At 42.9% G+C, this 25209-nt stretch overlaps 1 protein-coding gene across 1 annotated transcript in view; it reads left to right on the top strand.

The window, feature by feature from the left end:
* TGFB3 (transforming growth factor beta 3) overlaps nt 1–19189 on the top strand; it is a 36264-nt gene extending 17075 nt beyond the window's left edge. The window contains exons 2-7 of the mRNA XM_060758156.2: nt 930–1093; nt 5943–6072; nt 10723–10830; nt 13470–13641; nt 16120–16273; nt 18278–19189. Coding sequence (XP_060614139.2) covers nt 930–1093; nt 5943–6072; nt 10723–10830; nt 13470–13641; nt 16120–16273; nt 18278–18436 — 887 coding nt within the window. The 3' untranslated portion in view covers nt 18437–19189. The remainder of the gene's footprint in view (nt 1–929; nt 1094–5942; nt 6073–10722; nt 10831–13469; nt 13642–16119; nt 16274–18277) is intronic.
* The last annotated feature ends 6020 nt before the right edge of the window (nt 19190–25209 follow it).

The following is a 25209-nucleotide window of genomic DNA, read 5'->3' as shown; positions in this document are numbered from 1 at the left end:
AGGCACTAGTAACATTTCAGAAATGCAATTACCAAAACTGCATCTGTAAGATCTATATTAAAAATGTGTAAAAAATGAAATGTCAACTATTGGGTAGCTCCTTAAAAAGGTGAAAGAATATTACATACTTGGTTGAGATTGTAAACAGGACCGATTCCTCTTCCTCTTTTGTTTTGCTGCATATTTCAGTTGTCCTAGCCATCTCCTTTTCCTTTGCCGGAGTGAAACAGACACTTGTGGCACACAAAAAGGGGCAAGGAATCATGATTCACAGGGTAAGTGAAGTGTTGCATGGATTGGGTCCTCCTCTTCTTCCCTTGGGATCTTGATGGACAGCTCTCACCAGGACCACAGTAGCGGGGACCCATCCCCCCAAGTGCAATCTAGCTTCATATTTGCTGGAACAAATGCAGAAATATGAAAGGGAGGCTTAAGAGAAGTCACTCAAATGCTTCAATATACACACAGTTCATTCATCCTCCCTAGTGCCACCAGAACGAGTATATGAAGTGTGACTGGTGGGGACAGGACCTTCTCAGTGGTGGCCACTCAGCTGTGGAACTCCCTCCAAAGTGATATTAGATTGGCCCTCTCTCTCCTGACCTTTAGAAAGAAAGTGAAGACATGGCTGTGGGCCCAAGCCATTGTATAATAAACCTCAGTGTAATAAGTGTTTATGAAACAATGTGGTTGTCAACCAGAACGGCCCCTGGAATATGCCTTTGGATTGTGTGATTTTAATTGTTTTAATATTTATATGTTTTAATTATTGGTTTTAGTGTATATATTGTATATATGGCATCAAATTGTGCCTGTTTTGTGAGCCACCCTGAGTCCCCTTCAGGGTGAGAAGGACAGGATATAAATGCAGTAAATTAATATTAATATCAGTCTCATTTGTGATTCTGGTTTCATTGTTTTCTTTTTAGATGAGCTGACTTACTGCCCCAAAGGTGTGACTTCCAATCTGTTCCGCTTCAATGTGTCCTCAGCAGAAAAGAACAGCACCAACCTCTTCCGAGCTGAATTTCGGGTTTTGCGAATACCGAATCCCAATTCCAAACGCACAGAGCAGCGTATTGAACTTTTTCAGGTGAGCAGGCCTCCTTTCTTGGAACACTTTCACACCAACCAGTTATTGCACTACAATTCCACACATTATGGCTGAACCCTAGGGAATCCTGGGGATTGTAGTTTGGTAAGGCACTAGATTTCCCTGGCCGAGAGTTCAATATAAAAGGTAAAGGTTTTCCCTGACATTAAGTCTCGTTGTGTCCAACTATGGGGCGTGGGGCTCATCTCAATTAATAATAATAATAATAATAATAATAATAACACTTTATTTGTACCCCGCTACCATCTCCCCAAGGGACTCGGTGTGGCTTACATGAGGCCGAGCCCAAACACAACAATACAAACAATAATCACAACAATACAAGCAATTAAAATAAAAACATAGGCAATAAACATACAACATTATCAATAAGACAACATACAATTAAAACTGTGAGAAGGCCAAATGTAAAATTAAAATTGGAAATAGTGCTGAGACATGGATGAAAAGGTGATAGTGGCGTTTGTAGAAAGACATACGAGCAGACCTAAAAATGTAAAGTGCTTTAGAGGGACAGTTTTCTAATTTCTAAGAGCCGGCGTTGTCCAAACACACCTCCTAGGTCATGTGACCAGCATGCCGTTACCTTCCTGCAGAAATGGTACTTATTGATCTACTTACATTTGCATTTTTTTCAAACTGCTAGGTTGGCAGAAGCTGGGGCTAACAGTGGGAGCTCACCCTGCTTCCCGGATTCGAAATGCCAACCTTTCAAAATAACTTGCAAGTCCCAAAATTCCTTAGGATACATCCATTGCTATTAAAATGGAACCATAATACTATCATTGTGTAATATGAAAGGGCTGCAAGTGTGTCGGGTGAGAGATGTTTGCTCTGGATCCAAGTTCTCTCATGCCATTTGCTAAGTGTGGTTCTTACCTCTTCCACCCACTCCGTAGCATAAATGCTAAACTTCCATTCCTGATCTTTAATTACTAAACTTATCTTTGTTTTCTCAGCATGTGTTCTGGTGTAGGTTATATCGCCAGATGAGTTAAGCAGCTAGCTGCAGTATTAAAGAGCTGCCTAAATGAACCTTTTCCTTCCCACTTGCTGTCAGCATTTTAAATAAAGGTTATGCTGCGTGTGGCATGCTTTCCAGAGCTAGTCCAAGACATTTAGGCTCCTTTGGTGTTTTTCAAATTCACCCCAGGCAATGCATTCTTGTTCTTTAGAGAGCTCAATACCTGCTACTTGAGGCAACCACATCACTCTTTTTAATATTAGGGTTGTCTCTGGTGCCTTTAATAACCATTCTATAAATTATAATAAGCAGTTCTTCTCATGTATTACATCAGTGATCTTTACCACCCATGTGTGAGATAAACTGGTATTTTGCTCTTCTGGTCACAATGGAAAAAAGGGAAGCGCAATAAAAGGTTTTGGGAGCAGAAAATAACAACAAAGGAGGGGCCTTAATGTTGATCCAAAATGCAAGTTTAATATTGGACTAAGATTCTGGAAAACAGAGTAGAAATTCCATGTAAATTACCATGACTGGGCATGGTAGCTGGGACCCAATGCTGGAACCCAATGCTGGTTGCGCAACGCTGGTCAGAATTACACTCGCACAGCGAGTGAGAGATGCTGGTGTGTGCTATAAACTTAACTATTGCTAACTGCCATTTTTTTTAACCATCCTTCACTGTCACTTCATGTGGATGAAGCTTGCTATAAATTTAACGCTTTCTCGCTTCTCTAGTTCTGACCCACGCTGCGCAACCAGCTATCATACTTTCCCCCCATGGCTACATGGCTACCATGGTTAAATGGAGCTGGTATATCACACCAGTTAAATTACATCAGATGGATAAGAAGCAAAGTAACTATTGCTGGAGATGTGATATGTACAAAGGGATATATTTTCATTTATGGGGGGAATGCCCCTGCTGAAGAGTTTCTGGAACAATATATTTAAAGAATTAGAGAATGTTATAGGACTAAACATTACCCCGGATGCTAGGTTAACATTACTAATGGATGCCATAAAGTTGAAGTTAAAAAAAAGGGGGGGGGGGGGAGGTGATTATTTTACTCACAGTGGCAAGACTATGTTGGTCAGGAATTTTGTATTTTCCGGCATATAAGACGACAGGGTGTATAAGACGACCCCCAACTTTTCCAGTTAAAATATAGTTTGGGCTATACATTAAAAAACATCAGATTTGATTTCAATATGGTAATTTTCCTATTACTGTACCTCCTTCTCTGCCTCTCAGATCTTGCACATGCACACTTGTACTGCTTCACTGCAGTACTCAGGAGCAAGATCTGACAGGCAGAGAAGGAGGTACGGTAAAAGGATATAAGGGCGGGCCAGATAGGTAAAAGAGGCGTGTTTTTTCTGGGCACAGCGCTGCTCTATCTCTTTCTTCCATACCCTGGGTGTCCCAGAAGCCTACAGCTTGTTCCACCCTACACTTACACCTTCCTGGTGAGTTACCCCCTCACCTCGTCATCGGGACCACGTTAAGTTATTTCTTTCCACAAATCCTGGTGAGTGGATTCTTCTACCGTACTTGTACAGCACCTTGCTTGCTGCTTCCCCCACCATATGCAGCGACTGCAGATTCTCCATTTTCAAAAGTTTCAGTACCCGCACCCTATAAGATGACCCCCGGTGCATAAGACTTTTGAGAAGATTTCCCTGGGTTAAAAAGTAGTCTTATATGCCAGAAATTACTACACACACACACACACACACACACACACAGTATCATGGCTGCACCCTGTGGAATCCTGGGATTTCAAATTTGGTGAGTTAACAATGATGCAAATGAGAGTTCTACCAGTATAGAAAACCAGAATAGTTCCAGTTTTTATCCTATACCTCTTTCTGAAAATGGTTACATGAAAATAGAATCTCTTGACCACTGCAACATAAGCTTTGAACAATTAATAGTAGAGCGAAAGCCATTTGAAAATCTTGCCCATTTGGGTTTCCTGTTCGTAAGCCAGCTGCTGACAGAGAGCTGCAAAGGGTTAAGCAATTCCGTGCCCTAGCAAGCATAACTTTTGAAGTATTTGTGGTGGCATGCTGGAAGCTGGTGGCACACGACCAGCTGGCCACGGTCAGGAGAACCAGCGTGCGAGGAATTTTCAAGCAGGTACAATGTGCCCAGCTGTTGCACAGATCAGCCATTAGCCTGTAGCCACATTCCTGGTTACATTTCATCACAATTGTGTCATGCTCTATCTGTGTGTGTGTGTGTCTGTCTTTCCTTAAATATTCACTTCTTCCTCTTGGAAGTGTGAGTTAAAATGGCCCAGTTACAAGGATATTAAACAAGTTATTTTAATATATTTGTGTATAAATAAGTAACTAGCAAAACCAGTGACCCTTCAGGTGGTATTTACTGCAAGTGAGTAGGAGTAGGTAAAGGACACCCTGCAGGTCAGTTTTGAAAAAGCTTGCCTATGTGCAAAACAGACGCCAGAAGGCTCAAAATGGACATTTACTGGTAGTTGAGGGCTCAACTTCCTGAGATAGGTTGCTCCTCTCTCTCAGGATATGCATCTTTCACTTCTGAAAATTAAAGTATCACGGGTTTGAACCAATAGTTATTTGACACCTTCTGGGAGGTCTGGAATATAACTGGCCATTTCGAGGCCCATAAAAGAAGGAGGGCAAGGAGTGAAAATGGCAGGTCTGAGGCACATGCAGCCCCAAAGACCCAAAGGATTGCTGTAATGCCCCCACCACTTAGTAGTTGCTTACTCTGTGAGACATCCACATGACAAGCTGAGAATGGAAGATGGCCACTTTCAGTTTATAGAGCCTCCTTCGGGAAATCATGTACTCAAGATAATCACTTTTTTACAAATGTATATGGTAGGGAGGACACCACGGAGGTGGTATTATCCTTCCTGTCATCCTCCTTGAGTGCATCCCCTAAATCAGTGGTTCCCAGTCTGTGGTCCGTGGACTACCCCTGATCTACAAGAAACTAAAATATGGTCCACGGCCCCACTGCTACTACACTGTTGCAACGAGAGTGATTGGTCTCTTGAAAACCCTTGTATAGTGCCGAGGCTTATTAAATATGGTTTTCTGTGGGCGAGCAGATGGCAACTACTGGATGTCATATGTTCTGTATCAGAAACTCGAGCTGATGTGGTCTATCCAATGCAGTTTTCTGAATTAGTATCCCAAATAACCAAACCAAATCCAAAATTGACCAAAAACTGATTCATAACTCTTTTGGTACTAATGTTGGAGAGTGGCCCCTGGTCAAGTGGTCCTTGGTCAAAAAAAGGTTGGGAACCACTGCCCTAAATACAGCAATAGTAACAGAAGAGGACTAAAGACTGCCCAAATTTGTCTTTACAGTACCTGAAATTGGCCTAGCTTGGGATAGGGGTGGGTGAGTCCACCATGTCATTCATATTTCCATTTTTCAGTTTTCATTCCATTTCAGTTTTTTTATCAGATTGCAAATTATTTATTGGAAAATGCTGTACAAAATTTGAATATGCGTTGACTCACATTTTTCAGAGTGCTCACGTGTATTTTCATGTATTTTATAAACGTACACACTTCTGGGTGCTTTTTCAAAACCATTTTCAATTAAATTTCCCCATGACATAGTTTTCAAAATATACATATTTTTTTCTGCTGTAATTGAACTGTGTAAAATTGCAATATTTTGTATGCAACTTTTATAGTAGGCTTCAGTAAAATATGAATTCTGAGGTCTAGTTGGGTTCTGGTTTCCATTAATTCAATAAAAGTAAAATGAACACTTTTCCACTTGCCACTCGTTGGGCACAACAGGGTTGCCCAAAGTTCTAAACTAACCTGTGACTTGGACATCTTTTCCTTATGCAGATCCTGAAGCCTGATGAGTACATTGCAAAACAGCGCTACCTCAGTGGCCGGAACGTGATGACGAGGGGCTCCCCAGAGTGGCTCTCCTTTGATGTCACAGAAACTGTGCGTGAATGGCTGTTGCACAGAGGTGGGTGGCGCAAGAAGCAGCCTGAATGGTGCTTTGTGTCCAGATCTTGCGTTATATAAATAACTGATAATAATTGTGTGTGTGTGTGTCAGGGGTGACTTGGGAAATTGCAAGTTGTTTCCTTGCTGTCTGCAAGGACGTTGCCCAGGGGACGCTCTGATGTGTTACCATCCTGTGGGAGGCTGCTCTCATGTCCCTGCATGAGAAGCAGGAACTGACAGACAGGAGCTCATCCCGCTCCCCGGATTTGAACTGCCAACCTGTCTGTCAGCAGTCTTGCTGGCACAAGGGTTTAACCCATTGTGCCACCGGGGGCTCCATAATAATAAATAATAATAAACAATAATAATGTGGTAGTCTTTCCATGGGCAGGTATGTCACATGCATACTAACATTTGCAACTGAATGTATAAAGCTGCACACACTTTAACAAAAGCAAACATATCACTAAAAAAACAAACAAATATAAATTACACTTTGAAAGATGAAACTGACACCAATGAAAAGAGCTCTGGTACTTCTGGTGTTTGGTTGAACAATATTTATTTATTTCCATCTATGTATGCATTTATTCAATTTATACTCAGCCTTTCTCCCAATATGCCAAGGAAGCTTCCAAAAAGTAAAAAAAAAATCTTATTTTACAAAAGTTAAAAATATATGCACAATTTCAGAGTAGCAAATTTAACAACTCCTACTTAAAAATGGTGAGACAACAGGAAGCAAGATAAAACTATCCCTTGGAGGGGAAATTCACTCCTGAAAGAGTTATCATGTATGGAAAGGTTTTTCAATTGAAGCTTTACCACCAATCCTTGTTTCCACAACAAGCCGAATTTTTCAAAATCTAATTATCACAGGGACAGAAAGTGAGGTGAAATCTTCTGAGCCAGGTCATAGACAGCAAAACAAACACCCTTTCCTGTGCTATCCAAAACTTTAAATATATATGTATTAAAAATGTACCTGTTCTGACTTACATATAAATTCAACTTCAGAACAAATCTACAGAACCTATCTTGTTCATAACTTGGGGACTACATGTAGTTAAAACTGTAAAAATCACATTTAAAATGTTATTACCAATAATATATATGTACACAGACATTACACACACTCACACACCCATACTACTTCATACACTAAAGGTAAAGATAAAGGTTTCCCCTTGACATTAAGTCGTTGAGTCCGACTCTGGCGGGCTGGTGCTCATCTCCATTTTTAAGCTGAGAGCCGGCATTGTCTGTACCTATTGATCTACTCACATTTGCATGTTTTCAAACTGCTAGGTTGGCAGAAGCTGGGGCTAACAATAGGAGCACACCCCACTCTGCGGATTAGAACCTCTGAACTTTCACTCAGCAAGTTCCACAGCTCAGCGGTTTAACCCACTGCACCACCATGCTCTCCTTTCATACACTACTGCTACATAATTTATTGTCCTTGCTTCAAAAGAGCTCAGAGCAGTGTCTGTAGTGCTCCTTTATTTTATCCTCATAGGGAAGGTTAGGGTGAGAGATAACGACTGGCTCAAAATAGGCTAGACTGACTGCATATGATGCCAGAACTGCAGAAACAAAGGTGTACTCAGTTTCATGGTTGAAGCTTTGTTTCTGCAGTTCTGGCATAACATTCAGGCAATCTAGCTTACTTTCAGACATGTTAGTTTCCACTTCATGTCCGTGTTGACAACTTGTGGTTCTCCATAGGTTGTACTACAACTTCTATCAGCCCTAAGTGGTGTCATGAATATCAAGGGACTAATGGGAGCTGGGGGTGGTAACGACCGACAGGGAGCTCTGGCGTAGGCTGGTCCATGAGGTCACGAAGAGTCGGAGACGACTGAACGAATGAACAACAACAATGGGAGTTATCATCCAGTAGCATTTGGAGGGTATACGTTACTCTTCTATTGTATTATGAGTACTCTATGACTACATCATATATAAAACAGATGCCTGTATGTCCTTTTTACCTACCACTGATTTCTTCTTGTTACGTGTGGAGGCAAACATCTCTAAATAGTCTGTGAACTGGGTCTTTGTAGGTTTTTCGGGCTGTATGGCCATGTTCTAGAAGTATTCTCTCCTGACATTTCACCTGCATCTATGGCAGGCATCCTCAGAGGGTGTTAGGTGCCTGCATCTCTATATGACTGTGAAACTGTCATATAGGGATATAAAGAAAAAGTGCAGACACAGTGCAGATGCCCTCCTACATACTACAAAAAGACTAAAGAGAGAGCTTTTAAGGATCTTACAAGTATTGCACATGATGAGGTTGGTCCACTCAACTTTGGAGGCTGCTCTCACTTTTCTGTAGTGATCTCATTGACTAAAACTTAGCTGCTGGTGCACTTTCCCTATCAAGTCAATTCAATGCAAAGGTAGGAAATGTTACTATTTTGGAGCCCTGGCCTCGTTTCACAATTGCTGGGGTTCGTAGCCGGACCGTCCTTACAGCTAAGACGAGTTGAGCATCCTTTATATGAAATTTTGAAATCTGAAAATAATTGTGCAGAATATTGTCCCTGTAACTGACTAAGATAGTGACACCTTTAATTTCTGATAGTTCAGTGTATAAAATTGTGTTGTATAAAATTACCTTCAGGCTGTTTATAAGGTGCATATGAAACCAACGAAATTCATGTTTTGACTTGGAGTCCATCTCCAAGATATCTCCCTATGTATGCATATGCATAGACAGCTATTCCAAAATCTGGGGGGGTGGGGGAATCCAAAACATTACTGATTCTAGACTTTTCAGATGAGAGATACACATCCTGTAGGTAGTATCTGGGTGCAAGTCAGAGGAATTTGGAATTTGAGAAAGGACTTCTAGATTAATTTCACACTCCCTATTTCTAAAGTCAAGGTATGGGCTGAAGACCAATCCCTCTACTGTAGGGAAAAGCTATTAGTTTCATGCTAAAGTTTGGTAAAACAAAATTGGACTACAACTCCTAGATTTCCCAGGCAAGATGATCATAGGCTGTTTTGTCTGGGAGAATTGTGGGAGCCATAGTCCAAGAAAGCAAACGTGTCAAGCTCTACTTGAGAAACTGCAAGTCGCTTCTGGTGTGAGAGAATTGGCTGTCTGCAAGGACATTGCCCAGGGGATGCCCGGATGTTTTGATGTTTTTATCATCCGTGTGGGAGGCTTCTCTCATGCCCCCGCATGGAGAACTGGAGCTGATAGAGGGAGCTCATCCACACTGTCCCCGGATTCGAACCTATGACCTGTCAGTCTTCAGTCCTGCCGGCACAGGGGTTTAACCCATTGTGCCATTGGGGGCTCCTAAGCTCTACTAATACCATGCATTTGAAAAAGACACCACACATAGCCAGCTTTTGATGTAGCTGATAGTTAGAGATATAAACAACAGGCTTACCCAGAGTCTCATGGCTTGTGTAGTATAATAGCAGCTGCTGTAGATCTTGGAAGTAGCTAAAGAATAACAGAAGAAAATGCTCATGGCTGTAAAGTTCAAGCTGTGCAAATCAGCAGCTGCCACCAGCTGGAAAGATTAAACAGGTGCTGAGATTCTATGGGCATTCCTATCTTGAGCCTGAGGGACTTCAGATCTTTCTTCTGGCCTGCAGCTAATCATGTGCACAATATATGATGGTGTTTATCCTTCTGGTATAAAAAAACATAGAAACCTTCCATATACCAATAGGAACATTTCTCTATTTAATGCAGTATAGTCAACTCTGGCAGCAAGAACTCTTTAATGAGGAGACTCCCTAATATTCCCAGATGTTCTTCCATCCAAGTAATAACCAGGCCTGAAGCTGTTTAGCTTTTGAAAACCCAAACCAGATGTGTGCAAAACAAGACCTTGAAGTCCCCGTCAAGCATTTTCATGTACTGTGACATGGAAGTTCAGTGTCCAAACTGTGTGTGAGAGACTCTTAGATAGCCTGTTGTTTATATCTCTAACCATCAGCTACAAGATACTCCTGACCTCAAGATCGTCGATGTTGCAATCCCAGGTGACAGTAGTTGAAGAGAAACAACTGGAAAAGCTGACACGACACGATATGAGGATTTAAAGCTCAAACTGCAAAGACTCTGGCACAAGCCAGTCAAGGTGGTCCCAGTGGTGATTGGCACACTGGGTGTAGTACCTAAAGACCTTGGCCTGCACTTAAACACAATCGGCACTAACAAAAATACCATCTGCTGGTTGCAATAGGCCACCCTACTGGGATCTGCACGCATTATTTATTTATTTATTTATTTAAAACATTTTTATTCCGCCCTTCTCACCCCAAGGGGGACTCAGCGCGGAGCACAGCATATATATGGCAAACATTCAATGCCAGGACAAGAATTCATTATATGCATTACTCACTGATACATCACATGTGGTATCAGCATGTCCGACATGTGATCCAATACAACAGCCAGCATAGTGATCTTGTTTGCTGTGTACTAATCTTGTTATGTTTCTAATAATAATAATAATATAATAATGCAGTTTCTCAAGTCGCTCCTGACACCAAAAAGAAAAAAAAAGGGAGGAAATGTTGACGGGGGACTATTTGGATAGAAATGTTATTCACTTCATTTGTTCACATGAATCCTCTCTTTCTGTCTCTGTCTCTCTGTCTCTCTGTCTCTCTCTCTCTCTCTCTCCCGCAACAGAATCAAATCTGGGCCTGGAGATCAGCATTCACTGCCCATGCAACACCTTCCAGTCAAATGGTGTCATTCTGGAGAACTTGAATGAAGTGCTGGAGATCAGATTCAAAGGTTATAAAGAAGAGATTGCATGCAATTAGGGCAGGTGGAATTTGTCTACCCTCTGTGCCAGTGTTTCTCAACCTGGGGGTCGGGGCCCCTGGGGGGGTCGCGAGGGGGTGTCAGAGGGGTCGCCAAAGACCATAAGAAAAAACAGTATTTTCTGTTGGTCATGGGAGTTTTGCCCAATTCTATCATTGGTGGATTTCAGAATGCTCATTGATTGTAGGTGGACTATAAATCCCAGCAACTACAACTCCCAAATGACAAAATGAATACCCCCTCCTCCCAAACTCAACCAGCATTCAAATTTCAATGCATCAGGTATTTGTGCCAAATCCGGTCCAGTGAATGAAAATACATCCTGCATATTAGATATTTACAGTACGATTCATAACAGTAGCAAAATTACAGTTGGGAAGTAGTAATGAAAATAATGTTATGGTTGAGGGTCACCACAACATAAGAAACTGGATTAAAGGGTCGTGGCATTAGGAAGGTTGAGAAACACTGCTCTATGCCAAAAAGTGTTCCAGCAAATATTTTGTATGTAATTTATTCATGACGGCATTCATCTCTGTTTGCATGTGGGCACATACTTTATTCTGGTATTTTTCAGAACAGAGAAGCAGTGGATTTGACTGCTCTAGAAGCGAACTGCTTTATTCAGAGCAGGGCATCTTATAATCATAGAATCATAGAATCCTAGAGTTTGAAGAGACCTCCTGGGCCATCCAGTCCAACCCCATTCTGCCAAGAAGCAGGAAAATCGCATTCAACGCACCCCCAACAAATGGCCATCCAGCCTCTGTTTAAAAGCCTCTAAAGGAGCAGCCTCCACCACACTACGGGCAGAGCGTTCCATTCCTGGACAGCTCTCACAGTCAAGAAATTCTTCCTCATATTCAGGTGGAATCTCCTCTCCTGTAATTTGAAGCTATTGTTCTGCATCCTAGTCTCCAGGGTGGCAGAAAACAAGTTTCCTCCCTATGACTTCCTCTCACATATTTGTACATGGCCATCATATCTCCTCTCAGCCTTCTCTTCTGCAGGCTAAACATGCCCAGCTCTTTAAGCCGCTCCTCATAGAGCTTGTTCTCCAGACCCTTGATCATTTTAGTTGCCCTCCTCTGGACACATTCCAACTTGTCAACATCTCCCCTCAATAGCAGTGCCCAGAATTGGACACAGTATTCCAGATGTGGTCTAACCAAGGCAGAATAGAGGGGTGGCATGACTTCCCTGGATCTAAACACTATACTCCTATTGATGCAGGCCAAAATCCCATTGGGTTTTATTTGCTGCCACATGACATTGTTGGCTCATGTTTAACTTGTTGTCTACGAGAAGTCCAAGATGTTTTTCACACATACTGGTGTAGAGCCAGGCGTCTCCCATTTTGTATCTTTGTGTTTCATTTTTTCTGCCTAAGTGTAGTATTTTGCCTTTGTCCCTGTTGAGTTCCCTCTTGAGAACTCGGGTGTAGTTGTGTTTCACCCCATCTACACTGCCATACAATGCAGTTTGAATTACAGATTATGGTCAGTGTAGACTCCTATAATGCCGACTGAGCTGCATTGAACTGGATTATATGGGTCTACACTACTGTATAATCCATTTCAGTGCAGTCAGTCTGCATTCTGAAGCAGCATTATATGGCAGTGTAGATGGGGCCTAAGACAGTTTTCAGTACTAGCACCTAACTAAACTTCCTAGGGATCTTAGGTGGAAATAGATAAACTGGTGTGTTGACCAGTTTAACTACTCTTGCCAATGTCAGCAATATTACTTGTTACATTTTTTTAATTAAGAAGGTGTAATCATTGATTTTAAACATATTGCTGACAACATTAAACTCACCACTGGTGAATTTCAGAAATGCTAATGTTGGGAGATGAGTGGGTCATGTTTCAGTTATGTTTGTAAACAAAATGAATAAACATCCATCAACTGTGGTATTGTTGCTCACAGTAGAAAGTAATGCCTTATTCCTGGAAAAATAGTGACCAACAACTAATAATGTTGTTTTTTGAGTCAGCACTCCTTTGTAAATCTATGATGCAGATGTCATCTCTGTGTATTGCACAAAGAAATGTGAATATGTTGACATTTCTGAACTTAATACAAATCAAGCCTCCTCTGGAAAATGTAGAGCTGATGTTATTCTGGTATTACTCTGGTTTCCAGCTTGTGTGATGTGGCCACAGAGAAACTGGGCAATTTACCCAAGGTGGCATGGGCAGCCAACAACTTGGCTGGGGCAACATTTGCAGCTGCCTTGCTCTTGGCCCTGAGCTGTGGCCATTAGTACTCACAAGCTCTGCATCTTAGATACTCCTGCTGAACCATTCCAGAAACCTGACATCATCTCTAGCCATTCATCCTTTCCATCCATTGAAACCTCTAACAGTGCCAGATTAATAGTCCCACACTAGTTTACAAATGATAAAGCAAGTGACCCACAAAGTGTCATTTCAGGCCAAGAGCAACCAAGTCTATGCTAGGAAGGCTGCTAGAAAGGAGCATGACAATAGCTAAGCTTCTGGAAGCCTTCCCAAGCTGCTCTCACGAAGCATCTTTTATGAATTTCCGCTCATTTTCTACTGAAGCAACTGCATCATTTCATGACTGCCCTTTCCCTTCTTCTTTAGGCATTGACAGTGAGGAAAGCCATGGGCGAGGGGATCTGGGGAGTCTGAAGAAGCAGAAGAGCCTTCACAACCCACACTTGATCTTGATGATGCTGCCCCCACACAGGCTTGGAAGCCCAGCCTCAAGAAGCCAGAGGAAGAAGCGGGCCCTGGACACCAATTACTGCTTTCGGTAAATGAAGATCTCCATTCACATTATATCAGATCTAGGTAACCGTTTGGATGGCAACAGCTAGTGGCGGGGAGGCAGGGGGTGCATAGCCAGGAGATAGGAAGGGAGTTGTGTTGCCTCCCTGCTATATAATTATTTTACTTCTAAAAAACTTGTTTGACACCCTACAGATTGATTCAAGGAAAGACTTTTCTAAAACCAGGAAGCAAACCAGAGGTTGACTTGGGAATGGGCAATATAATCTGCTACAGGGATGGGCAACTGTTGGGGTTATGTGGCTGCACTGCCCTCATGTGGACTGGGGTGTGCTGCATCCCACCACCTCCTCCTCCATCATTCATACCTGTTTGTCACCACAAGTTCCAAACATACTCTAAAGCAGAGCTTCCTAAATATTTCATGTTGGTGACACACCATTTTTTATACATCACCTCATGGCACAGTAATTCAGTTTTTCTAACAAATAAGAGATTAAACCAACCTCTTATAAGAGATATGAACATAAATTGTAATTTTAAAAAGTATGTGGATGCAACATCTCTCATGAAAATCTTTCATTTCAATATTCTTAAATATATGATTTATTGTTTGTTTTATATATTTAGAGGTTTCTCATTATGTTTGTGTGACACAGCAACACACTGCAGCTGACACATTAACATGTCATGACACACAGTTTGGAAAGCTGTTCTCTAAAGGGTTTGGAGGGGCAACAATATCATCCAGAGTTTTGGAGTTCGATGTCATCTCTATGCAGATGATGTACAACTCTACTACTCCTTGCCATCTGCTGCTAAGGAGGCTGTTCAGGTCCTGAACTGGTGCTTGGCAGCTGTGATGGTCTGGATGAGGGCAAACAAATTGAAATTGAATCCAGACAAGACAGAGGTCCTCCTGGTCAGTCAAAAAACCGAACAGGGTATAGAGTTACAGCCTGTGCTGGACGAGGTTACACTTCCCCTGAAGACACAGGTTCGCAACTTGGGAGTTCTCCTGGACTCATCACTGAGCCTGGAACCTCAGGTCTCAGTGGTGGCCAGGGAAGCTTTTGCACAATTAAAACTTGTGTGCCAGTTGCACCTGTACCTTGGGAAGTCAGACTTGGCCATGGTAGTCCTTGCTCTTGTTACATTCTGAATAGACTACTGCAATGTGCTCTACATATGGTTGCCTTTTAAGATTGTTTAGAAGCTTCAAGTAGTCCAGTGGGCGGCAGCTAGGTTTCTCACCGGAGCGACATACAGGGAGCATACAACTCCCCTGTTATGTCAGCTCCACTAGCTGCCAGTCTACTACTGAGCACAATTCAAAGTGCTGGCTTTAGCCTATAAAGCCCTAAATGGTTCCAGCCCAGTTTACCTGTCTGAATGTATCTCCCTCTATGAGTCATCACAGAGGTTAAGATCTTCTGGGAAAATCCAGTGTCGCAATGTCCAAATTTTCCTTTCCAATTGCAGCTGTCCTCTACCTGAACGCCTGGTCCCAAAGCCAGGTCTTCAGTTGTCTTCTAAAGAACATGTTCTAGAAGCATTCTCTCCTGATGCATCTATGACAGACATCCTCAAAGGTTGTGAGGTGTGTTGGAAACTAGGAAAATGTGGTTTATATATCTGTGGAATGTCCAGGGTGGGAGAATGAACTCTTGTCTGTTTGAGGCAAGTGTGAATGTAGCAACTGGCCACGTTGGTTAGCAGTAAAAGGCCTTGCAGTTTCAAGGTCTAGCTTCTTGCTGCCTGGGGGAATCCTTCGTTGGGAGGTGATTAGCTGGCCCTGATAGTTTCATGTCTAGAATTCTCCTGTTTTTGAGTGTTGTTCTTTATTTACTGTTATGATTTAGAGTTTTTAAAATACTTATAGTCAGATTTTGTTCATTTTCATGGTTTCTTCCTTTCTGTTGAAATTGTCCACATGCTTGTGCATTTCAGTGGCTTTTCTGCGTAGTCTGACATAGTGGTTGTTAGAGTGGTCCAGAATTTCTGTGTTCTCAAATAATATGCTGTGTCCAGGTTGGCTCATCAGGTGCTCTGCTATGGCTGACTTCTCTGGTTGAAGTAGTCTGTAGTGCCTTTCATGTTCCTTGATTCATGTTTGGGTGCTTCATTTTATAGTCATTCCACAGATATATAAACCCCAATTTCACAGTTTCCAACAGTCCTCACAACCTCTGAGGATGCCTGCTATAGATGCAGGTAAAAATTCAGGAGAGAATGCTTCTGGAACATGGCCGTACAGTCTGGAAAACTCACAGTTTGAGGATGCCTGCTCTTCCCTTTATGCTTGGCTCTTTCTTGATCCTTGAATGCTTGCCAGTTGGTGCTGCCAATTCAACTTCTCCTTCTGTGTGGGCTTCCTTTTCCAGGGGAGTGGGAGACTTCAGTATCTTCAGTGCCAGGTGAAAACTCCTTTCAGCAGGGAGGAAGATATTATCTCTTATTTCATCCCAGTTACTTGATTTTACTCCAAACCAATTTGTTCCAGGAACCTGGAGGAGAACTGCTGTGTGCGCCGTCTCTACATCGACTTCCGGCAAGACCTGGGCTGGAAGTGGGTCCATGAGCCTAAGGGCTACTTTGCAAACTTCTGCTCTGGACCTTGCCCGTACCTCCGCAGTGCAGACACAACTCACAGCACGGTAAGCTTTGCACATTAGTCAGCCAAGGAGCCTAGCATTTTGAAAATTGTCCCTTTATCAGCTTCCTCCTCTACCTGCCAGAGGAAGCTGCCCCTTAAATGTTCTTATTGTCCACAGGACTTGCAATTATATATAATTCTATACTAAAATATTTTTATCCTGCCCTTTTGTCATGGGATGTTAGGATGGTAAAGAGATAAAACAATATAAACAATTTTGACAATTCCAAATAAAAACCAATAAATAAGGTAAAAGTTTTCCCTTGACATTAAGTCTAGTTGAGTCCTACTCTGAGGGGTGGTGCTCATCTCCATTTCTAAGCCGAAGAGCCGGTGTTGTCCCTAGACACCTCCAAGGTCATGTGGCCAGCATGACTGCATGGCGCACCATTACGTTCCCACAGAAGTGGTACCTATTGATCTTACATTTGAAACTTTTCGAACTGCTAGGTTGGCAGAAGCTGGGGGCACAGTGGGAGCTCACGCCGCTCCCCGGATTCGAACCATCGACCTTTTGGTCAGCAAGTTCAGCAGCTCAGCTGTTTAACCCATTGTGCCACTGGGGAGTTAAAAAAATAATGTAAACAACATAAAAACATTCAGTAATTCAGACAAGTTTAACCAAGTGCAAACAGCTAAAAAGTGCTTGTTTCCTGGACAGGTGTCTCCCTGAACTCAGAGGGATTTGGTTTTGAGTAAACAGTTTAGGATTGCACAATCACGTCTTAGTTCTTTTCAACATTATTTTTTGAAAACACACACAAAAACATGCAATGGTATTCATTGGCATATTTGTTTGGTCACTGAACAAATATATTTGCCTGACTGTATTTGGCAGAGTGGGTAAAGGTGACGGTCAGTGCCTCCCTTTGGGAAGGCAAGTTTCCAGCCAGCATGTTTTTAATGTTTATGCATGCTCATATTAATTCCTGGTCCAGCATTGAATGTTTGCCGTATATATGCTGTGCTCTGCCTTGAGTCCCCTTCGGGGTAAGAAGGGTAGAATATAAATGTTTAAAATAAATAAATAAATAAATAAATAAATAACATCCATGTCTTTAGTTCTTTACTAAACGTGGATAGGGAGGGTGCTAGCTTAATCTCCCTGGGGAGGGAGTTCCAGAGCCGGGGGCCCACAACCGAGAAGGCCCTTTCTCTTGTCCCCATCAACCGTGCCTGAGACAGGGGTGGAAATGAGAGAAGAACCTACACTTCCCTTTCCCCATTGAGGAGTATCTCCTTTCAAGAAATGCAGCATTCCCTGGAAGGAAATACAGCTTTAAAGTCAGAATGGTTCAGATCTAGCTCTGAGGAGGAGGAGGCAGAAGGACCATTATTAGAACCTCCCTGGACTGTTGTCCTCTGGCATCGTTTCATTCTCTCTTTCTCAGAATCAATGCAATTGAGCAAAGAGAAAATTTGTAGAGGATTCAAACACTTGGGAGGAGAATGTAGATATTTGAGAGGAATTGGATTAAATCCAACATGATTAGGAGATGCTGGCCAAAGAAAGAATAATTTTTTCAGATGTTTTTCTTGAAGCTCAAATGGGGCCATGGAATGGTTACACCCAGTGTTATTGTGTGTGTGTGTGTTTAAAAAGAGCACAATATACAAGAGATTTGCATGTAGCAATGCAAAACTGAGATTTGGCTGCTTTGAGATTTACTCTTTTGGGCTGGACCCTTCTCAGCTGCTCCAAATTAATAACCACATTTTAAACAACTTGTTAAAATATCTTGGACTGCAGTTAAAGGATTGATGGGTGTATCAAGTTACATAGAATTAGGCAGGACCTGAAGAAAGTACTTTATTTGATTACATTTCTCTGAATCCCACATACTGTCTGAGCGTTTCTGGAAACTGCAGTCCACCAATTGGTTTTTCATGCTCCAGTTTGGGATCACTTATAGGTGCCACTTTTGTGCTGAACAGCAATCCAGTTTGGCCATAGAGACACCCCTGACTTCTTTTTCTTTGTTGTTATTGGTCGGTGGTTTTCCAGGTGCTTGGCCTCTACAACACGCTGAACCCGGAAGCATCTGCTTCTCCTTGCTGTGTGCCTCAGGATCTGGAGCCCCTCACCATCCTGTACTATGTTGGAAGGACCCCTAAAGTGGAGCAGCTCTCCAATATGGTGGTGAAATCCTGCAAATGCAGCTGAAAGGGACCCGGCACCACCTGCAGCTGGGAAATTGCAGTGACCCAACCTCTGCTGCCAAAAAGGGTAACACAACAAAACAGAACCTAGACAAGAACTGCTTGGAGAAGGAGCAGTATCATCCAGTCTATTCACACTGTGAGCCAGGAGAATCTACCTACTCTGGATTCTTACACCTGAAAAGCAGGATATCCCTATGTCTTCCTGGCTTTTTCTGGGAGATCTTTTTGCAGTTTGGAGGCTTTGGGAGGCGAAGATGTATAACTGGCTAGACATTTACTGGACAAGGGCAACCAAATGAGGAGAATCCCACTTAAGGAGATAACCATTAGCAGAACTGTGGACAGATAAAGGGAGACATGAAGGAACATGTGTTCTTAGAAAGCTGACTGTCATGGAAGTAATAGTTCTGCAGAGAGAGAGGATGCTGGATGAATCTGTGTTCCAGACTGCTCAAAAGGGACCATTGAGAGAGTACCTGTTGCCACGATTCCAACAAAGGTGAATTCTTCCACAGCTTCTCCCTCCACCCTGAAGGATATCAGTCTTTTGGGTCTGAAGAGGCACTTTGGCCATTTTTTTTGCCTCAACCCAGTCTTCTTGGGTGGAGATCTTCGGAGGAGCCTGTATTTGTTGTGCAGGTTGAGGTATCTGCACATCTGTTGCACAAGGACCTCGCCCAGGCCACACCAAGGTTTTATTAAAAAAAGCATTAATCTCAAATATTATAAAAATAAATATTTTTTGGAAATTGGATTTTTCTGTTCCAAACCTTGTTTGAGTAAGGGAGAACTGGAGGTGTCCACCATGGATAAATCTAAGGGAATCTCATAAAAAGTGGCTACTGTGGAAGGATCTGCTCTTTAGGGGCTGTTCAGTACTGATTGGTGCATATCCAGGTGAAAAAGGTACGAGGGATTAGTTCTCACACTTGACATTGCTGGAATATAATGTTATCAAAATCATAACAACTAGATTTATTTCAGGTACATTGTAATATACCAGAATGGTGGTGGATGTTCTCAACTGAAGTGGTCTTTGGACAGTGGTTCTCAACCTGTGGGTCCTCAGGTGTTTTGGCCTACAACTCCCAGAAATCCCAGCCAGTTTACCAGCTGTTAGGATTTTTGAGTTGAAGGCCAAAACATCTGGGGACCCACAGGTTGAGAACCACTGTCTTAGGGTTTGCGGTGTCACAGTGAGGTGGTTGTCTCAAGCAGCATACTTTGAACGCCAAACAGCCTACTGCTATTGGTCGTTCTTACTGGCAAGGGATGGGGAGAAGTGACTGTGTGACTTCCAGCCTCATGTGTCAATATAATTTCTGTACTATGCACTTTGCTTTTGGGTGGGCTGGGTTCTCCCCACTGTCTACTCTGCCTCAAGTAGCAAAGTACCTTGGATAGTCCCAAATTGCCTTATACTAAAAACCAACCACTGGCCTGTCTAATTCAGTGCCTTTTCCTTACAGGCTGGTAGCAGATTCTTATGGCCTGTGCCAAAGTCTTTGACATCTGTGCTACCCATGGCAAGGCTTCCATCTAAGATCCTTTTCATGTGTTTTCATCACTAACTTGGAGCAGATCCAGAGAAGAGTGCTGCCAGCTTAACTGTTATCATCCAGCCTATTGGCATTCTGCACTTTTCCTTATTTTGTAGCATCGCAGACTTCGGGAAGGCTCAGTAATTAGAAAGATTTACCTGTTTACCTCCACTCAGAATCACTTCTTGGCATGCTGGGATTTTTATATAATAAAAAAGAAGATGCAACATGGCTCATAGAAAAAAGTCTCCAAGTGGTTTCCCCAGTCTAGGCAGTTCTTAGAAGATAAATATGACTTGGGTGGGGTATCCCTTGGAAGACAGACCATGATTTCTTCTTCCATCACATTACATTGTGCTCCACTCTTCCTGATTTCTTGGTCATTCTCTCTCTGTGGGGATTTATTTCCCTGCATGCATGTTTCCTCAGTTTACTATGGTGATTCTCAGCTATCCTTCTGCCTTCTTTGCACTCCTATATTTCTCTTCACCTTCCTGTCAACACCATGTACTCACTTTCTTTTAAAATCTGGAGATATTTTCTCATAGGTATCCCATTTCATTAGCCTTTTCTATTCTTTTCTATACTCTTTTGTCTCTCAAGTCTTCTTCAGCCAACATTACATTCAGCTATCCAAGCTTCTGGTTTCTGTTTCCTAATACACTGCCTGTACTTCTTGGACTCCTCCATTCATGCAATAGTAAATGTGTGAAGAATTATTTTAAAAGTGAAGTGAAGACAAATGGAGACACTCTGGATTGGGAATGAAGACGGTGGGGTCTGGATCGGGCAGGTATGGGCAAACCCAGGCCTGGGGGTTGGATGCGGCCCCTTGGGCTCTTTTGTCAGGCCCTCCTCTCTCTCACCAGCCTATCATTCCTTCCTATGCTCTTTCCTTCCATTCCTTCCCTCCCTCTCTCTTCCTCCCTCCTTCCCTTCAACCCTTTAATCCCTCCACACTTTCCTTCATCCTTTCCTCTTTCTTCTTCCTTCCTTCCCTTTGTCTTTCCTCCCTCCCTCTCTTTCATCCTTCTTTTTTTCCCTTCCTTCTGGGGGATGTTTAGCTGGGAGAAGAGAAGGCAGAGAGGGAACATGAGTACCACGATTCAAGATTTAAAAAGGTGTCCCATTGAGGGGAGGGGGAAAACCGATTTTCTGCTGCTCTAAAGAGCAGGACACAAGGGAGCAATGGTTTCAAATGGCAGGGAAAGAGATTCGACTAAAAAGATTAGAAAGAACTTCCTGAGAGTAAGAGCTGTTGGAGAGTGGCCTGGGATTGTGGTGGAGTCTCCTTCTCTGGAGGCTTTTCCACAGAGGCTGTCTATCCGGAATGCTTTGATTGTGCCTTCTTGCATGCCAAGAGGTTGGACTGGATGGCCCTTGGGGTCTCTTTCAGCTCCAGGATTCTAGGATTCAATATCAGGAGTAGGCAACACGGGTTCTAATGGATACACTTTTTCTCTCCCGTCCACCATCTCATCCTGACCAAGACCAACCCTTTTGGGATCCAAACATTTCCCATCTTTCCTTCACTTTCTGCCTCCGAAAGAGAAGAGGAAGGGGAGGAAAGGGTGGGGTGGAGGACTTGGGGAGAACTCCCTCTGTCCTAGCCCGCCCACCCCGCTCCAGCCCGCCATGCAGCCTCCATGTTAGAAAGTTTGTCCATGCCTAGCATAGAGGCTCCAACCCCTTGTTATTCCTATTTACTCCTCATGCTCCTATTCATGCCTATGGATTTTTCCCCTTGTAAATAGTAGTGGGACCCATGATCTGGTTCAGGATCCTAGGAAGTCTGACTGGCAGAGCTGTCTAAACCTTCCCCATTTCTTTCTCCTGGTCCGGGCTGCGCCTGTGCACTTAACATTTAGTTTTAAAAACAATTATTCACACAATAGCTGATTGCGGGATTGGCATCCCGTCCAGTCTGGTACTTAGCCAGGGTAAATCCTGATGTAATGTCTTTCTTGCAGAGACTGCCTCCCATGAAGGTATATAAGTGAGGAATGTTTGATCAAAATGCAAACATTCATGTGAGTCTGAAGGCAAAGAAATGCCTTCATGGATATTTCTTAGTGGACCCACCACCATTTCCTGGCTGGCAGACCTCACATTTTCCCATATGTATCGGGATGCTTACCCCTTAATGGAATATCCTAATGAGGCTTTAAAAGCAGTCAGAGTACTCTTTCAGCCTTTTACTGCACAACATAGATGTGGATTAGGAATGGGTGAGACACTTGCTTTCGTTTTTCTTTTTTTAATCACAATTTACCAAAGCTTAAATGTGGAACAAAGTGCCATGGACAGAGTTGCACTTCATTGGGAATGAATGAGAATTTTGCATTCAAATGTGAGGATGTGGTACTCTTCTCTCTATGCTGGCCTCGCTTTTGCAAACTGTTGGATTCTTCTAATTCCTTTTGACTCTTTTTTTCTCCCCTACAAGGTTGTTCTCTGAATCAGGTACTTGTGCCTCAAGGGGATGCCTATATGGATATGTGAATGTGCTGTTTTATGGGTTATTGTGCCAAGTGTGACTAGATATGCCACAATTAAGCCACACATTAATCCCCGAACTACCATATTTAATGATTCAGATTCCCCAAAATCCTAGCCAGTTCTTTCATCTGACTGGGCTGTTTTTATTACAGTCAGGAATCAGGGGTAAAAGACTCCTACAAATGTGGAAAAATCTGCAAATATCTTTGGGGTGGCAAAAAGCTAGGCATGAGAGATAGGGTGCTGCTGCCACCATTGTGATCCCCAGGAGCTCTTTCTCTGTGCACCTTCTTTCTCCCACAAACAGGGCATGTGGAGGTTCTTGGCAGCACGGAGAGGAAGTCTGAGGGTGGTGGGAAGGTCATAAAAGGCAAGGCGCTGAAGGACCAAGATGGAGGCAACTGCTAGCAAATGGCGGGAAGAGGCTCCATGCCTTGTGTGCCCCACCTGTTTGGCCCAATTGCCTTCCCAGACTTTACCCTTTCACTGTGCCCAGCACCTCTACATGCATTTCACTTGTGAGTGGCGAGGATGGACAGCTGGAGAAAGAGGCAGTGAAGGCAAGGAAAGCCTCCAAGGGACCATGGTGGTGGGAGCAGCCAGCAGAGAAGAGATGGAAGAGGCTCCATTTCCCACGTGCCTCTCATGACTTCCCTGCTGATTGCCCTAGACATGTAACTCATAAAACCCACCCATGTAGCAGCCAGCTTTGGGGGTAGTTGACATGTGCAATCACTGTGCTCTGCCTACCACAAGCCCAAAGCTGCTGTGTGTACATTTATACAATCCCCAAAATATCAAATTTACAGATGTCAAACCCTGGAATGTCAAGGGCAGACTGTACAGATTTCTGTGTTTCTAAGCCATCTTCACCACCAGTCCATACTTCAGGAAATAAAGCCCGACTACTCATTGGAAGGAAGGATATTAGAGGCAAAGATGAAGTACTTTGGCCACATCACGAGAAGACAGGAAAACTTAGATAAGACAATGATGCTGGGGAAAACGGAAGGAAGAGGGGCTGACCAAGGGAAAGATTGATTGATGGTATCCTTGAAGTGACTGGCTTGAATCTGAAGGAGCTGGGAATGGTGATGGCCAACAAGGAGCTCTGGCGTGGGATGGTCCATGAGGTCACGAAGAGGTGGAAATGACTGAACAAATAAATGACAACACAGGCCATCTTTCCCCTATCCTTCTGGCATCTTCCCCCTTCCTTTTGCAACCTTTACTATTTTCCTTCTGTCAGAGATAAGCCTCAGTTTGTGTCATTTCTACCCCATAGCATTCCCTGGGCTGTGACTGGCTGGCACCAACAAGATCTACCCAGCTCCTCTCCTCATAGGAAAGAAGCAAAACACTGGTTTGGCCACCCTTAGTGAGGACAGTTTGAACTCTGCCATTGCATTTGCTTCTTTAAAAGGACCAAATGTGTCCTGCTACTAAGTTGTTAGAGAACGTTGCTGTTTATTCTTCTGCAAACTGTTCAGTTCCATAATTTCAAGCATTTTTATCAGTCATGAAAAACTCCAGATACAGCAACCGAGCTGGTGTCAATCCATCATACAGGCTCTTTTGGCTCTGAGCCTGTGACAGGGAAACTTATACTTTGATAAGATAGTGCTTCCCACTCATTGCTTAACTTTCAGCCTCTTAATTATTCCTTCAGGTCTCCATGACCTGCAATACTTTTCTGTTGAAACAAGTAATTCTCTCCAGTTGGAGCTTTATTATTCTTGGGGAGGGGGTCCATTCCCTCCAATAATAGGCCATGCTTTTGGAGTGATTTTTAGTACTATTGCAATACCTGAGGCCATGTCCCTGAGTTTTACTGTTCCACTTTTCATTCTCTATTTACTGAATTTATACCACACCTTTCCGAAACCTTCTGAAAACAAATGCAGCTGAATATGGAGTATATTTATCATCCTAACTTCAGGGAGGTAACTGTCAAATTAACTGACAGAGAAGAGGGCAGTTTACTCACCTGATACTTTTGCAAGTCAGTTTGGTTTCTTGATGCTGTTGCATTTTCACTGCATGACTAAAACACCTTCCATGTTTTCTCTGTCACCTTTTAAACCTTAGTCTCCTCTCAAAAATCAATTTGCAATGCCAGTGCTGCTCAGCCTTTTTCCAAGACAATCAACAACGTTCCAGGGCCTTAGACCGAATGTACAACCACCCTTTGTAATAAAGACAAGGCCAGGAGAGCAATCATCGTGCTTTTGCCACATCTCCTTCTGCTAGAGAGGGAACAAGGCCAACTTGCTGACTGACTCCTCCTGAGGAAGGATCCCCCTTTGCCCAGGCTTGACTAGATAAGCCTCAAGAATTACAACATAAAACAATACCCATCAACTGAGATGTGTACAACAGAAATTACAACAGGATAGGTAAGAGATTTTATCCCAGGAATTCATATGCATTCAGCTTTATCTAAGCTAAAAAATCCCAAATGGTCTGATCTTTCATCATAGGGCAGTTAGTCTATCCTCTCAATCATTTTCTGGACTTATTTCACTCTCTGTATACTTTTCGGGTGTCTTATCCAGTAATAGCTTTGTCTATGCAAAGGTTAATATTTCCAGCTTTTCCAATTATAAAAAGGTAAAGGTTTCCCCTTGACATTACGTCTAGTCATGTCCGACTGAGGGATGGTGCTCATCTCCATTTCTAAACAGAAGAGCTGGTGTTGTCCATAGACATCTCCAAGGTAATGTGGCCGGCATGA

The sequence above is a fragment of the Anolis sagrei genome, chromosome 1, assembly GCF_037176765.1.
Source record: "Anolis sagrei isolate rAnoSag1 chromosome 1, rAnoSag1.mat, whole genome shotgun sequence".
In the NCBI taxonomy this organism is placed as follows: domain Eukaryota; kingdom Metazoa; phylum Chordata; class Lepidosauria; order Squamata; family Dactyloidae; genus Anolis; species Anolis sagrei.
This window is presented reverse-complemented; position numbering and strand designations above follow the sequence as displayed.